At 46.3% G+C, this 16,471-nt stretch overlaps 1 protein-coding gene and 1 pseudogene across 1 annotated transcript; both read right to left on the reverse strand.

The window, feature by feature from the left end:
• Positions 1–7,665: 7,665 nt before the first annotated feature.
• Positions 7,666–9,376, reverse strand: LOC4328850 (hydroquinone glucosyltransferase). Its single transcript, XM_015769160.3, has one exon. The coding sequence runs from the start codon at positions 9,301–9,303 to the stop codon at positions 7,849–7,851; it is 1,455 nt and encodes a 484-aa protein (XP_015624646.1). The 5' UTR covers positions 9,304–9,376; the 3' UTR covers positions 7,666–7,848.
• A 5,574-nt stretch (positions 9,377–14,950) lies between these two features.
• Positions 14,951–15,508, reverse strand: LOC107279970 (probable BOI-related E3 ubiquitin-protein ligase 3; annotated as a pseudogene).
• Positions 15,509–16,471: the final 963 nt, after the last annotated feature.

The following is a 16,471-nucleotide window of genomic DNA, read 5'->3' on the forward strand; positions in this document are numbered from 1 at the left end:
TCTTCACCGTCGCCCTTTTTCCTTCTCTTCGGGCTTGGGCTTGGACAAGGATCGCTTGGCGACGAGTACTCCTCGTCTTCGTCACCTACGTCGCTGTCGGAACTACCTTCCGGTGCGACCGTTGGTTCCGGAGCAACCACAACAGCAAGGGACTGCTCCTGCTCCCCTGAACCCTTCTCTTCAGTCCCTTTAGTACTATCGGCCATCGTTTCAAACCTCTAATATAAAAAAAAAGAGTTATCGTCCACATTTTAAACAACTTTGTAAACAATATGTCGTATGAACAAATTTAAATTCTCTGAGATTTCCAAATTTAACTATTATACTAAATTAATTAGTACAAACTAATTTAAATTGCGAAATATTATTAATTAGTACTTACTATTATGCTAAATTAATTAATACAAACAAATTTAAATTGTGAAACTAATGACTACTTACTATTATGCTAAATTAATTAGTACAAACAAATTTGTACAAAATTTGATATGTTATTATCAAGTAGTGCAATAATTGACAGTTATATTTCATCGACATGTTGATTAAAAAAATGGAAAAGGCAAAAATATCCTCCACATTTTTTTAAAAAAAATGTTAACATACCCTCCAACATGTTATTTAAAACATTTGACAAATTCACATATCCTGCAAAATTGAACATACCCTCCCAATTTCATTCACATATCACCCACATTCCCAAATTCACATTCACAATCAACGTATAACCCCTCATTCACATATCACCCACCCCTCATGCCCATTCACACCCACATGCACGCACATATATACCCCCTCACACCCACATGCACCCACATGCCGTGCGCGCGGTAGAGGGGCTGGCGGCAGTGTAGGGGCCACCGGTGGCCGCGCGCGCGGTGGAGGGGCCGGTGGCGGTGGAGGAGCTGGTGGCGGTGGAGGAGCTGGCGGCGGTGGAGCGGGCGCGCGGTGGAGGGGTCGGCGGCGGCGGCGGCAGAGTGGTGGAGGTCGCGCGCGGTGGAGCGGCAGCAAGGGGCGGTGGTCTCGGTGACAGCGCCTGGACGACGACGGTCGGCGGCGGCGGAGGACGACGTTCGGAGAGTGAAGGTCGCAGGCGGGCGGCGGCGGAGGACGGCGGAGGCGTGCGGCAGCAAAAAATTTCGGCAGCCTGACGGCGCCAAAATTTCTAGGGTTCCCGCCTGGACTTAGAAATTTTGGCGCCGCGGGCTTGCCCTTATATAGGGCAACGATCTTCGCAGGCGGGCGGTTCGCCTGCGAAGATCTTTTTTCCTATCTTCGCAAGCGGGCCGTCCGCCTGCAAAAATTGGTACAGAGTTGAATATATTTATTCCAAAATATACAAATCTTAATATTATTACAAAATATACAAACCTTAGTATTATTACTTTTCAAATGTATAAATCTTAATTGCACATAAAAATATTACTAATTTAAATTTTTTAACAAATTTTTTACACTACAAATGGTAAAAATGGTAATTGCACATAAAAATAATTACAGTTTTCAAATATTACTAATTTTAATTTTTTAACAAATTTTTTACACTACAAATGGTAATTGCACATAAAAATTAGTACAAACTAATTAATATGCAAAATGTTGAGTACAATTGTTCGTCAATTTGCGATATGATCACACATCACCTTACATGCCACCATTAAATAACTACTAACTTCTTAGATGCTTACATGCCTCTCAACAATCATTACCCTTTAACATTTTTGCCCACACCGTCCGTGCGCATGTAAGGCTTCACGGTCTTTTGAGTAGATGTCTCGACATTCTTAATCTTCTGTACAAACTGACTATAAAGTGGCATACTATCGTATTGGTTGTAATCTTCGACATCTTCAATCCCATCCACTCCCAATATCTTTTGTTTCCCTGATAGCACTATATCTTTCTTCAAATTTGAAGGGTCTTTCACATAAAACACTTGTGCCACGCGATTGGCGAGTACCCAAGGGTCATCCTTGTGACCCACACTCGCCAGGTCAACAACAGTAAAACCGAACTTATCAACATTGACCCCGTTCGGGTATTTTACCCACTGGCACTTAAATATAGGGAATTGCATTGTGTGCCCATAGTCGATTTCCCATATTTCTTCAATAAACCCGAAGTATGATTGTTTTTTCCCGGCTTCATCAATTGCCTCCACACGGACACCGCTGTTTTGCGTACAAGTCTTACTATCTCGGGCTCTTGTGCTAAACGAGTATCTATTAATGTCATATCCCTGCCAAGAATTTACTGTAGTTGATGGACCACAAGCCAACCGCTTCATAGTTATTTCATCTCGGTGGTGCGACCCTTATTGTTAGCTTGTATTAGTTCGATATGTTGATCGATGTACGGCTCGACGATAGCAAGCTGATGAAGCACGCTGAAGTGAGCTTCTTGGAATGATTTGTGATCATGGGTGACGAATCTCTTCTTTCCTATCGTTCCCCTGCCACTCAATCTGCCCTCGTGTCGGGGCACAGGTACTCCAATTGCATATCCATCTTTGAGGTAATCGATACATCACTCGACAACCTCTTCAGTACTATAACCCTCAACCATTGATAACACTGGATGTGCACGATTTCGGACGTAACCCTTCAGAACCGCCATGTAACGCTCGTATGACCACATTTGATGGAGGTACAATGGGCCAAGCGCAACCATCTGCGGCACTATGTGAACAATGAGGTGCTCCATCATATCAAAAAATGATGGAGGGAAACACATCTCAAGTTGGCACTGTGTCTCATGTGCGAATGTACGGAGATTTCCTAACTCTTCGAGACTACTAAGGGCAGGTTTTATAAAAGAGGTGGATGTTGCATCTAATCTTGACCACATCATCAACTAATAAATGTAGAGATAACATGTACAATATATCACATCTATACTAGTTCTAATACACTAGCCCCAATGTTTGTTTGCCCAATCTACTCTTCCTCTCTCTCATTTTGTCTTGAATTTTGTATAGTGGTTGCCTCTTGCATGAGAGGTGACTGCTTATCTCTCTCATCTCTTCTCTCCTCCACCTCACTCCACCTCACTATTTTAGCTTATGTGGCACCTAGGAGATTGTACTTGGATGCCCATAGTACTTGCCCTAATGACCTTCTGTGACACTGCGTTGAAAAAGTAGCACAACCTTGTGATAGCAACCTTTAAATGCTCCGGTTTTATTGCCCTTATTGCAATTGCAAGAAACACGGTGAGCAAGACATGGCAGTCGTGTAAATTATAACCAGATACCGACAAATCTTTCATTGAAACTAGTCGACTGATGTTTGATGAGAAACCTATGGGCACTCTGACATCACGGAGTGAGTTGCAAAATGACTTCTTCTCCTCAGGTGTCAGTGTGAAACAGGCTGGTGGAAGATATACTTTGCCATTCTTTTCTCCTTCTTGAGGGTGTAACTCTTCCCTGATTCCCATCTCGACTAGGTTCATCCTTGATTGCAGACCATCTTTAGTCTTCTTCGGCATGTCCAACAATGTTCCAACTATGTTGTCAAACACATTCTTCTCTAGATGCATGACGTCTATGGCATGCTGAACCTCCAGATCTTTCCAGTACGGGAGGTACTTAAAAAATATGGAATGCTTATTGAATGGGGGAGGGAGTTTATCATCTGGCTTCGAACTGTCATCTTGCTTCTTACTATCCCCTCCCTTCGTTTTCTTCTCAGGTTTCTTGCGCTTTGTCCCCTTTGATGGTTTCTTAGTCATTTTTCCAAACTCGCAAACAATTTTCTCTGTCATTGCACACACCTTTTCTCCCGATGTAGGTTTTGGTGCAGGATCAGTCTCTTCAGTACCATCGAACTCTGCCTTCATCTTGCGGTACTTGTGATTTGTGCGTAGGAACCGCCGGTGCCGCATGTACACAAGCTTGTTGTAACCCGGGAGATACCTATAGTACGTTCCATTCAAGCAGATCACACATCCTGTTTTACCTTTAATTTGACCTGAAACTGAAAACATTGTTGGATAATCGTTAATGGTCATGAAGATGATGGCCTTCACTGTGAAGTATTCCCTTAAGTACTCGTCCCACACTTTCAATCCCTCTTTCCATAAATCAGCCATATCTTCCAACAATGGTTTAAGAAACACGTCAATATCAATACCAGACTGACGGGGTCCCTGTATGAGGATACAAAGTAGTACGTATTTTCGCTTTTGACAAAGCCAGGTAGGAAGATTATACATGGTGAGAAGCACCGGCCAAGTACTATGTGAGCTGCTCATGTCTCCAAAAGGATTAACTCCATCAGTACTCAGGGCAAATCTAATGTTTCGTGGGTCTTTAGCAAACTCTCTATACTGAGCATCAAAGTTTATCCATTGACGAGCATCTGCCGGGTGTCGAATCATCCCATCCTTCTTGCGTCCTTCTTCATGCCAGCGCATTAGTTCCGCATCTCGCGGGTTTGAGTATATCCGTTTAATGCGGTCTTTGACAGGAAGGTACCACATCACAAGCTGCGGGATTTTTCTCTGTCGTCCCTCAGTTGCTTCATAGGGTTCTAGGCCAGTATTGCTATTCGACTTGTACCGGCTTGCACCGCATGTTGGACATTCATCTAAAGAAGCGTACTCTTTCCTGTACAGTATGCAGTGATTTACGCACGCATGAATCTTTTCCACACCAAGTGAAAGGGGGCATATGAGTTTCTTTGCTTGATATGTGCTGGATGGTAGTGAGTTAGGCCTCGGGAGCATTTTCTGTAGAAGTTCTAACAGACTGTTGAAACTGGTATCAGACCATCCATGTCTCGCCTTTAACCTCATAAGTTCAAGAACTGACCGGTGTGTTGTGAACTCACTATCACAGCCCTTCGACTCATCGTACAAAACTTCCTTTGCTGCCTTCTGTAAAGCTTCAAAGTTATTTAACCCTCTAGCCGACCCCATCAGTACCTCGGGTTCTGCATGACGTAACATTTCCTCTAGGTCGATTTTGTCCTCAACAGAACCATCGTCATGCACCATGTCTTCAACTTGTGTCGGAACTACATTTTCAGGCCCGTCCACTTGTTCTTCACCATGACGTGTCCATATTTCGTACTTGTCCATAAATCCACGAGTTACTAAGTGCTCCTTCACTTTAAAAGCATCGTCAAAGTCCCAGGCTATTTCATTCTTACAGTCAGCACATGGACAAATTATCTTCCTCATATTGTTCTTCTCAGGGTGTGCCTTAGCAATACCAATAAATTTAGCCACTTCGTTTCTATATGTAGACAAAAACCTCGGCCAATGATACATCCATTCCCGACTTTCCATATCTCTAAAAAAATACACGTAAAATATTTGCACAATTAATACCAAATTTGTAGGGTTTATTGAAAAAACTTATCGCTATTCAAAACTAATTAACTAAAGTTAAGTGTAAATTAATAAAAAATCATAGTTTATTTCAATTTTTTTTACATAGACATGCCAAATTAGTACATTAGGAAAATCTACAAAATCATTTCATCGGCATATTACAAAATACTATAACTATTTTTTGATTGCACCGAATAAATAGACATTTAAAATTTTATTCTCTCTCTGTATATGACAAGATCTAGATCTAGATCTAGAACTAGGTGGTGGATGTGATAGCAAAAATAAAAAAAATTTGAGAATTTATGTTACCACATTAAACCACTACAACAAGAGGCATCAAGTATTACACATACATCTAACATCAACATATCAAAAGAAATAAAATTAAAAACATGGAGCTCTTCCTTTACAATTTTGCATGCATAAATCCATCACAAATTAAGGTCTAAAAAGCTTAAAAAATTGCATACCTAGTGTTGAAATGAGTAGATATAAGTACCGTAGAAAAATCCCCCGAAGATTTGAAGTTCAAAACCTCCCCCTATATTTAAGTCACTTTAGGAGTGAGAAACTTCGGGGAGAATGAACAGGGCTCGGGGAGGAAGAAGACTATATAGGGGCATCTTTTCAAGCGGGCCATATAAGCGTCGCCTGCGAAGATTGATCTTCGCAGGCGGACCATATAAGCGTCGCCTGCGAAGATCGATCTTCGCAGGCGCACGACGTCTGCCGCTTGCGAAGATCGATCTTCGCAGGCGACGCTTATATGGTCCGATGTCTGCCGCTTGCGAAGATCGATCTTCGCAGGCGACGCTTATATGGTCCGCCTGCAAAGATCAATCTTCGCAAGCGGACCGCCCCCTCCACCCCGGGTACTTTTTTTGCCAGCGGGGTTTTGGCTCCGAATTACTTGCCCGCCTGCGAAAATCGATCCCCTACGACGCCGAAAATGAGTTTTCTAGTAGTGTCATTCACATACTATGCTCTGTTATCATACACAAAAGATAAATAGGAATGTCAACACACGTTACAAATTGGGTAATTTACTACAGTATATACTTTACATATAAAACGGTACTAGTAGTCGGAAAGGCTAAGGGGCGATCGATCGCCCCTAGCGATCACCCCTAGAGCGGTCCCCCTCCCTTCATGTGGTTTCCTTTTTCGGCGCCATATTACTTTTCTATTTTAGTAAATTTATGCACCTAAAGTTTGTACACCTCAAGTTTATATATCTAAAGTTTAAAGTTTAGAGAACCAAAGTTTATAAGTCAAAAGTTTATATATTCGATTCAAATTTAAATTTGAATTCAAATATTTATTTTAGATATAGTATTTCTATTCATCTAAAGTTTATAGGCCCAAAGTTTATAAGTCAAAAGTTTATATACCCGATTTCAAATTTGAATTTGAATTATATCCGATTCAAATTTGAATTTAAATTCAAATATCTTTTATTATAGTATTTCTATGCATATAAAGTTTATAGACCCAAACTTGTCAAAAGTTTACACACCTGATGAATTTGAATTCAAATATTAGTTTATAGACCCAAAGTTTATAAGTCAAAAGTTTACATACCCGTTTTAAATTTGAATTTGAATTCAAATATTTTTTATACATAGTATTTCTATACATAATTTTTTTTCAACTTTGTTTTTTTTTGTTTTTTAAAAATGTATGGTGTAGTAGGAAGAGAAGAGGGGAGGAGGAAGAGAGAGAGTAGCTTATAGGGGCAGAGGGGGGGGGGGGTGCAACGCGCCCATCGTTATCGTTTTGTATAAATTTTTCACGTGGCCAGCGACAACCATATATATCCAACAGTTTCTTCCTGATCCACCTAGGCGGCGCGCATGACTGCAAAACCTCGTACGACGGCGGCGAGGACAACCAGCTGTGGGCGCGCTCCATTGTTCAGCATTTTCTATGATTAAATAAATGATAGTGTTGGCTACGCATATAAATCCACAATATCTACACGGCGTGGTTATACCGATACCTGGACAAAAGAAAGTCGCACGGATACCAACAGAAATCAACATTTTACACTTATCATATACTCACTCCGTTTCAAAATATTTGACACCGTTGATTTGTTTGACCATTCGTCTTATTCAAAAAATTTAAATAATTATTTATTCTTTTCATATCATTTGATTCATTGGTAAATATAGTTTTACATATTTCACAATTTTTTTAATAAAACGAACGGTCAAACATATGCTAAAAAGTTATTGATGTTAAACATTTTGAATTAGAGGGAGTACTGAGTATGCCGCAAGTTGGTCCATAGATTAGGATTAGAACCACGAATTATAAGTCTTCACACAACAATAGCTTCAAATTCTTTATTTAGTGTTGGGATCAATCTTCTTCCAAAATAAATGAAGCATCTGACATGTCTTTTAGAAAGAAAGGCTCAGCTGACATCCGAATTCCGAAAGTGAGTGATCACCTTTCAAGTTTTTGACCAAATTTCACCGAACGAAAGTGACACCGGCTAAGACTGACTCAACGATCCTCATGCACGGCGTTCTTCCACTTGCCGGCCACCTCCTCGAGCGCGCGGCGCGACGCCCCGTCCGGCGACCACGCCCTCGCCGCCGCCGCCGCCTGCAGCTCCCTCGCCCGGCGACGCGCGGCGCTCCCCTTCTCCCCTGGATCCATGAGCTCCTTCACCGCCGCCGCCACCTCCTCCCGCGACACCACGCCGCCGGGCGCCACCGGACTTAGCGGTAGCGCCACCCCGGCTACCTCCGTCAGGATGGCCGCGTTCATCTTCTGCTCGGCGTGCAGCGGCCACGCGATCATCGGCACGCCGGAGGACACGCTCTCCAGCGCCGAGTTCCACCCGCAGTGCGACACGAACGCCGCCGTCGCCGGGTGCGCCAGCACGCGCACCTGCGGCGCCCACGACGCCACGGCGAGGCCCCGCCCGTTCGTCCTCTCCACGAAGCCCTCGGGGAGGAAGTCCATCGGGTTGCCGTAGCTGGCGCCCATGGAGGAAAGGAGCCCGCCCTTTCTTGGCATGCGCACCACCCAGAGGAACCTGTGGCCGCTCATCTCCAGCCCGGCGGCGAGCTCGCGCGTCTGCTCCACGGACAGCGCGCCGCCGGAGCCGAAGGAGACGTACACCACCGACCCCGCCGGCTGGCGGTCCAGCCACTCCAAGCACGCCGACTCGTCGGCGTCCTCGTCGGACCTTGGCCGGACGAACGGCCCGACGAGGTACACCGGCGGGAACGCGCCGTTCTCCCCGTCTCGCCTGAACGCTTCCGCGGCGCCCGGCTCCATCTCCGGGAAACTGTTCACCAAGAAGCCGTCGGCGCCGCCGTATCGCCGCCCCTCCTCGAGCACGTAGGCGTAGACCGGATCGGCAGAATCCCGGAACCCGTCGGGGATGTCGCCGTGGCGGAGCGGCGCGCATCCGGGGAGCACGAGCGGGTCCGGGAGGTCACGGTACTCGCCGGCGGCGGCGCCGTCGTGGAGCTCCACGACGCTGCGCACGACGGAGATGAAGCTGATGCTGGTCGGGAAGAACACGTACCCGGGCACGCCGAGCTCAGCGGCGAGCGCCAGGGCCGGCGTGCCGAAGAAGTCGCACACGATCGCGGCGGCGGGGGAGCCGACGACGAGCGGGCGGAGGTGCGGGACGGAGCGGCGGACGAGCTCGAACATCACGGAGCCGAAGCCGATGTCCGCCGGGAGGTCGTCGAGGGCGACGGGCGGGAGCACGGCGGTGGCCACGGAGGCCGGCAGCGAGGAGAGCACGGCGGCGTCGGTGGCCGGGTCGGAGAGGCTGGCGATCGTGACGACGGTGACCGCGAAGCCGTGGTCGGACACGAGCCGCCTCGCCAACTCGGCCAGCGGGATGAGGTGGCCGGCGCCGGGGCTGGCCATCAGGACGACGTGCGGCGGCGGCGGCGGCAGTGACGTGTCAGTTGCACCGGTGGCCGCCTCCGCCATGGTTGAGTGCAGAGTATGGAGTACGCTTCTACTTATTTTTGGTGTCGTGCCGCGTCGCGTCGCTTTGCAGTTTGAGAATGGAAAGCAGATGCCATGTGCAATGAAAATTAAGGCCCAGCTTGGAACTTAGGAAGATAAAGAAACTAATTAGTAAAAAAAAAAAAGAAGCATCAGGCAAAATTTGCCACGGACATCTAAAAGCTAAGCTATGTAATTAGCTAGAAGACACTCAAAAAACGCGACACTACTAATAGGCACCACAAAATTTGTGTAATTAGCTATAGTAAATCTGAGACAATATTTTATCATTTTCAGTGAAAAAGAGGAGATAGAAATTTCAAAAGGACATAAATGCCCTCGGCCTAAGTAACATGTACCCGAAATCTCCATCCAACTTAACTCTAGGCTACCGATGGTGACGGCGGCGGCGGCGGCAGGCGACCGACTTCTTCTTCGACAACGGCTGGTGGCGGTGGCGGGCAAGCGGCTTCTGCTTCAACGGTGGCTGGTGACGGCGGCGGCGGCTTCGGCTGGTTGTGGCGTTGGGAAGCGACAGCGGTGGTGATGGCTCGGCCGGTCATGGTGCACCAGGAGCTCGCCGCGCTGCAGGAGCAGCAGCACCATGATTTCATGCCGTCGCCACACCAACAGCAACAGCAACAGCAGCTAGTGTAGCAGCAGCAACAGTAGCTAGTGCAGAACGATGCCCAACAACAACAGCTAGCAGCAGCAACGCCGTGGCCGACGATGCCCTACGACCACCACCACCCGCTGCTGCAGCCGCTCTGCAACGCCGCCGCCGCCACGGCGCAGAGCTCGGCCACGTCCGCGCCACCGACGCGCCGCCGCTGCGCACCTGTCCGCCACGGTGCTGCTGCAGAAGGCAGTGCAGATGGGCTGCTCACGAGGCAGGGACCGGAGGAGGAAGGGAGGTCGCTCTCAGCCTCTCACTCGCCGAGAACCGCCAGCTCCTCATCCTGCTCAACATCTCCCTCGCCGTCCTCGTCGGCTGCAGCGTCGTGTTGCTCTCGAGCTCGGTGCCACCGCTTGCCGTTGCGCCTTAGGTATGGTAGCCGCCGCGCCTTGTCGTCGCCGGCGGTGAGACCCTGGAGGAGCGCCGCCGCTTTTTCCGCCGCGTGCGTGAGGAAGAAGGATAGGAGAGAGATGTAGGCCCATGCCGCGTGAGACCAGGTGGTTAAAACCTATTAAAAAGGACACTGTCTATAACGAGACCATTCTCTCTATGGTCATAACTAGATACCTCAATCTCATATCTAGTTGCTACTAGTATACTCAAAAGTGAATGTATTTTTTTTTCTTCTTATGGAATTTTCTCTTAGATTACTCATCCGATTTACGATCCGATTACACCATTGTGTTCATAACAATTAAATCTTTATAACAAAATCTCACATGACTATATTTTTATGAAAAAATAGAAATTACTTTTATAATATATCTAAATTACTTTTAGATTTTATTAAATTACTTCTTAGTCATAAAAGTAATTCAATAAAGCTTGAAAGTAATTTAGCTATATTATAGAAGTAACTTGAAACAAAAGTGAAGTAACTTGTTACGACATTAAAAGAAATCTATACATTCATGTTGTGAGTTGTTTATTTTATAATCATTTTTAGTCAATTATGTAATTTATGCTGATTAAATTTAATTTCTATATAGACTCATGTTTTTACCTCCATAACGGATTTACTTTTAATGTCGTGATAAAGTTACTTTCTTCTTTTTTTAAGTTACTTCTATAATATATGTAAATTACTTTTAGGCTTTATTGAATTTACTTTTATGGGTCTAAGAAGTAATTTATTGAAATCTAAAAGTAATTTAAATATATTTTAAAAGTAATTTCTATTTTTTCATCAAAATATAATCATGTGAGATCTTATTATAAAGATTCAATTCTTACGAACACAACGGTGTAATCGGATCGTAGATCGGATGATTAGTTTAAGAGAAAATTATTTTTGAAGTCGACGTAGCGTAGAGCATCACATGGCTTCTAATTTGGATTCCTGGATGATGCCACGTCCGTGAATCACCAAGCCATGTACGGACACATCAGCACTTATGGGATCGGACAACTGATGAGCGTGTCGCGCGATAAGGCAAAACAGAGAGCGCGCGCGAATTAGATTTTGCCTATTAAAAATTAGATTAAACATACACTGTCCATGATACGTGGGTCCCACCGGTGTTTAAAGAAAGAGAAGGGGCAATCCATGCATTTAGATAAATATCTCATCCCTTTTGTCCCGGAAATATAATAAAATAATACGACTTGTATCCTACGGCCAATTACACGTTTTTTTGTAGGGTCAATCAGCCGTGTCATGTTTTCGCAGTGTCTCTCAGCCAATTAAACGTTTTTTGCGTGTCATTTGGCAAATCTGGCCTTTAGTTTATTTTCTGAGCATTAGCATACTAGGTCTGGTATCTCTAATACGTACTAATATCAAAATGGTATCTAAGGTATCATGCTTACCATGGTATCTAGGTACCGAAAAACTTGGTATCTACGAGTATCAAATTTGGTACCTAAAAATATCCTGCTGACATTAATACCTAAAAGTGTTTCGTTGGCTAAACGGTATATCGTTCCTTAGTTACCCTTAAAAACCGTACTAGTATGAATACAAAAGACATGAAATATAAATAGTTAGCAAAATCTCTTGCTCTCGAAGCTTGTCTTTAGCCTAATGGTTAGTTGTATGGTGTGTTTATATATGGGACTATTCAATTTCAACTGTCAAGTCAAATCATCGATCAAATTTGGTATATATATGTGTGTCCGTGTTTTGGCAATGCACTTGATGTTTGATGCCTATAATAATATTAATGTGTAAAGGATACTTCTTTCATATTTTAATGTATGACGCTGTTGACTTTTTAACCAGCGTTTGACCATTCATTTTATTCAAATTTTTTGTGCAAATATGAAAATATTTATATCATGCTTAAAGAACATTTGATGATGAATCAAGTCACAATAAAATAAATGATAATTACATAAATTTTTTAAATAATACGAATGATCAAACGTTGGATAAAAAATCAACGGCGTCATACATTAAAATATGGAGGTAGTACTATTTTGCCGGATGATCGAAGAACGGTCATCCAAATGGTATTAATATTGAAAGAGAAAAGGAGTTACAGAAGATTTTTCATGGACGGTCGGTTGTAAAGGATATTCACACGCGTATGTATGCTTAGGTGTATGGGTTCGGCGAAAAAAATAAATATCTTATCTCTAATTGGTGGTTACAATCGAAGACTTCAACACGTATCAGAAAATTCAGAAATGGCAAACGTCACACATCATGTGTGTTAAGCGGAATCTACTCTTGGTTTTAATTAATTTAGGACCATGAGGTGGACGAAAGAATGCTATTGGCAGATCCACCCAACAATTCAACGACCATATATAACTACCCTACCCTAGTGGTTCTCTAACTGATTTTTTTTATGCAAGCTAACGAATTCCATATTTTGCTGATATTAAGTCACAACCAAGATTTAACAACTCGTTTTTCTTTTCGAAACGAATTTTTTTTCTCAATTTTAGTGACACAGCAGGACACATATTCCTGCAAGGTTTGAAATTTCGGTTCGAAATTTCCGAAATTCGCTCCCACCGAAATGCTCATATCTCGTCCGAAACTTTCGGTTTTTTGCAAATTTTTGTGAATTTGGTCAAATTTTATTCAAATCCATTAAAAATCAGTCAAAATTTCAAAAAATTTCGTTAGAAAAAAAATCCTAATTTTCTGAAATTTCAGTTCTTTCACCCCCCGTCGGCAGAAACCGTAGTTTCGAAATTTGAAACACTGCATTCCTGCGTATCTACCAGTATGGACATATTTTCTCAAGAATATCTCTTTTTTTTACTCCTAATATTAGGCTAGAAAAAAAATGCTCCATTGCATCAACGGGAGTCTGTTGGGCCTTAATCCATGTAACAGTTAGTATTTTTTGAATCTCTGTAACACTTAGTATTAATAGGACTAATTGTAGCACAAAGTGAAGAAACAAAAAGAACTTTATATTTAGCATATGCTCATGAAACCAAGACCCAAAAGTAGCTCCGGAAATCTCATATGCATCCACTACAAAATTTTCAAATATTACACTCTAAAATCAATGAGCATGAAAATTTCAATAAGCAAAATCGTTTCAATAATGCTAAGACCAGCTGATCCAATAATGCAGGCCTCCCCGTTAATCTGCAAGTCCATGGACTAAGACCAGGTGGCCCATAAAAGCACACAAACACCGTAGGAAAAAGTACACCGAAGGTCCCTCAACTTGTTATCGGGATAAAAAATGTCCTTGCAACCAGATATACGGGGTCCCTTAACTATACAAAACCGGTCACTCGAGATCCTTCGGTGGTTTTGACCCCGGTTTTAGCCTACGTGGTGCGTGGGCCCCACATGTCAGCATGCCACGTCAACTCCCCTTTCCCCTCTTCTCTCCCTTCCTCCCCCCTCTCTCTCTCGCACTTTTCTCTCGCAGGCCGGCCGACGGGTAGGTAGCAGATGATCGGGTGGTGAGCGGGGCTGAGCGGCGGCCGGCGGAGGCGGCGTGCTAGCATGCGGAGGCCGGCGAAGCGGAGCGGCGGTGGCGGCAAGCGGGCGAGCGTGCGGCGACCGACAGATGGGGAACGCGCCGGGATGTCGTCGACAGTGGCAACCGGCGGGGAGAAGAGGCGCCGGGACGGGTGGTGGCCGATGGGGAGAACGACCGACGAGCGGGCGGGGAGACGAGGCGGCGTGCGTGCCGACCCGGGCTGCCAAATCTTGCTATCAAATATTTGAAGCAACAGTACCTGTGGCATATGAGATCGACAATCAACCATTCAATCCACCTATAAATGGCCATATGGCCCAAGGCCCACGGCCTGGCCCAAAGCTCGCAAATTTGGCCCGGCCCAAGCACGGCATGACCCGACTGGGGTCGTGCCCATGCCGGCCCGGCCCGACAACCGGGCCATGCCTGGGTTGCACCCTTGGCATGGTGGGCCAGCCCAGCACTGCTCGATCAAATAAAAAAAATATAGGGATGCAAAATAGACTTAAATAATCGTATAAGGCAAGGCCCAAGACAAGAGGTACACAAAATAGACTTATGTTCCAGCCATTTAAACATAGCCGACAGAGTTGAGGGACCAAAAATAGACTTTTTCTGTGAGGAAGCACGATGGGCCACGTAACTTCGGCACGGCCCGAGTAGTATTGGGCCATGCCTGGGCCTTGTATGCCACCCATGGGCTGGCACGGCACGGCCCGGTGTATCGGTCGGGCCGTGCCGGCTCGACAAGCCTCGGCCCAGGCACGGCCAGGCTTGGGCCGTGCCGTGCCGGGCGGCCCAGATGGCCATCTATAAATTCACCGCACCGAACACTATTGTTTCCACCGACAAAACTCGCATGGCCTGGAGATCACTGATGCACTGAACCGTGGCTTCCCTAGTGTGAATTTCCATGTAACTTGGGACAGGATGATTGTTGTTAGCTTGCTTGACGCTGGAGTTGGCTGACGGTGCCTGGTTTCGGTCTGGCCATAGCTGTTACGCTATCGAAATCTCATACTCCATGCAGTGGCTGGTGTGGCACGTGTGAGTGACTTCAGGAGAGGACATGGACGGAGGCGTTCTTGGTGGCGGCACAGACGGGGCAAGCGTCGGCGGTAGCCTCGCAGGCGCCACACAGGCACAGGTGGCGGCACGGGAGCAGCAGCACGGACGCCTCCGCGACACGGCAGGCCTTCCACGATGTCGCCCCGGACATCGCGTCGGCGTCGGCGGCAGCGGCGGCGGCGGCGCCGCCTGGGGTCTCGAAGCATCACGACTGCGCGTCCTCGGCGTTGCCCTCCCCCGCGGCGGCGGCGACGGCACAAGGGGACTGGAGGAGCTAGTTGAGCGTGGCGCGGAGGCCGGCGGCGACACCCATCCACGCATGCTCCTCCGCGCTCATCCGGCGGAGCTTCTCCTCCAGCTCCGCGTTGTAGCAGCACTCGCGATCCAGCTTGGCCTCCGCCGCACGCACCCTACCCGTCGTGGCGCACCGGCGCGCCATGGCCGCCGCCAGCGCCCGGACGTGTCGCTGTTGCGCTTTCTCCAGCCCTGCGCGCATCTGCTCGACCTGCACGACATCCACCAAACACCAACGCCGATCAAACACCATTCACCAAACACAAACAGAGGAGGCCGGCAGCGTGAGCGGGTGCGTGGCCTCGTCGTAGGTGAAGAAGAGCGAGGCGTTGGCTGTCGGGATGGGGAGGTCGCCCTGCTGGCCTCCTCTTTCCCTGCTCCTGCGTCGCCGCCGCCGCCGCCGCGTCGCCTATCGCCAGCCCAGAGAGAGGAAAAGTGAGACAGAGAGAAAGAGGACGAAAGGAAAGAGAGATGGTGATGACGTGGCATGCTGACATGTGGGGCCCACATGAGTCCCACACTGACTCAGTCGTCACGTAGGCCAAAATCGGGGAGAGCCCCAAGTGCGGAGAGTTATTTTAATCACGTGGATGTCCACCCGTTCAATACATATAATTTAAATAGTTATTAAAAACAGTACCTTTGTGTTGAAATGGGGATTCAGAAAATGTTTCTACCATATTCTTCCATCTGTCATCCTTCGTTAGTCACATATGTGCGATGAACGCAGAGAGAAGAGGAGCCCAGTCCGAGTGTCTGACCGAGCCTGTAACGGGACATTTTCCAAATTCCCAACGTGAGAACGATGGGGATAGAAGAACTTTTGATTGAAATCAACAGAAGAATCTACGGGATTGCAACGTGTCAGGAACCTGACGTTGCTGGGTGAGCTACAGGAAGCTGACAACGCGAGGGAGGAAGAACAGACTTATGCTGGAAGAGGAGCAAGAGTTCGTAAGTGTAACACGCGTGTGTGTGGGCCGGATTGGACCAAATGAGTACCAACCGAGCCCACGAGTAAGTCTGGAGTAAGAGAGGGAGAGAGAGAGAGAGAGTTGAATTGTAATAAGAACAGAGCACCCTGACTTTCTTTCGTATCGATGAAGTAAGAACTGGAGGCGAAGGCGGCGGCGATACCAATCCTGCTGGATTCGGTGAAACTATCTCGTTTCTTGCTTGTTCTTACTAGTTCTTGAGCAGTTGAGTTAGGGTTCTA

This window comes from Oryza sativa, chromosome 2 (genome assembly GCF_034140825.1).
Source record: "Oryza sativa Japonica Group chromosome 2, ASM3414082v1".
In the NCBI taxonomy this organism is placed as follows: Eukaryota; Viridiplantae; Streptophyta; class Magnoliopsida; order Poales; family Poaceae; genus Oryza; species Oryza sativa.

Excerpts from the sequence above, each read along its gene's own strand:
- LOC4328850 (XM_015769160.3), bottom strand. The coding sequence starts at position 9,303 with ATGGCGGAGGCGGCCACCGGTGCAACTGACACGTCACTGCCGCCGCCG.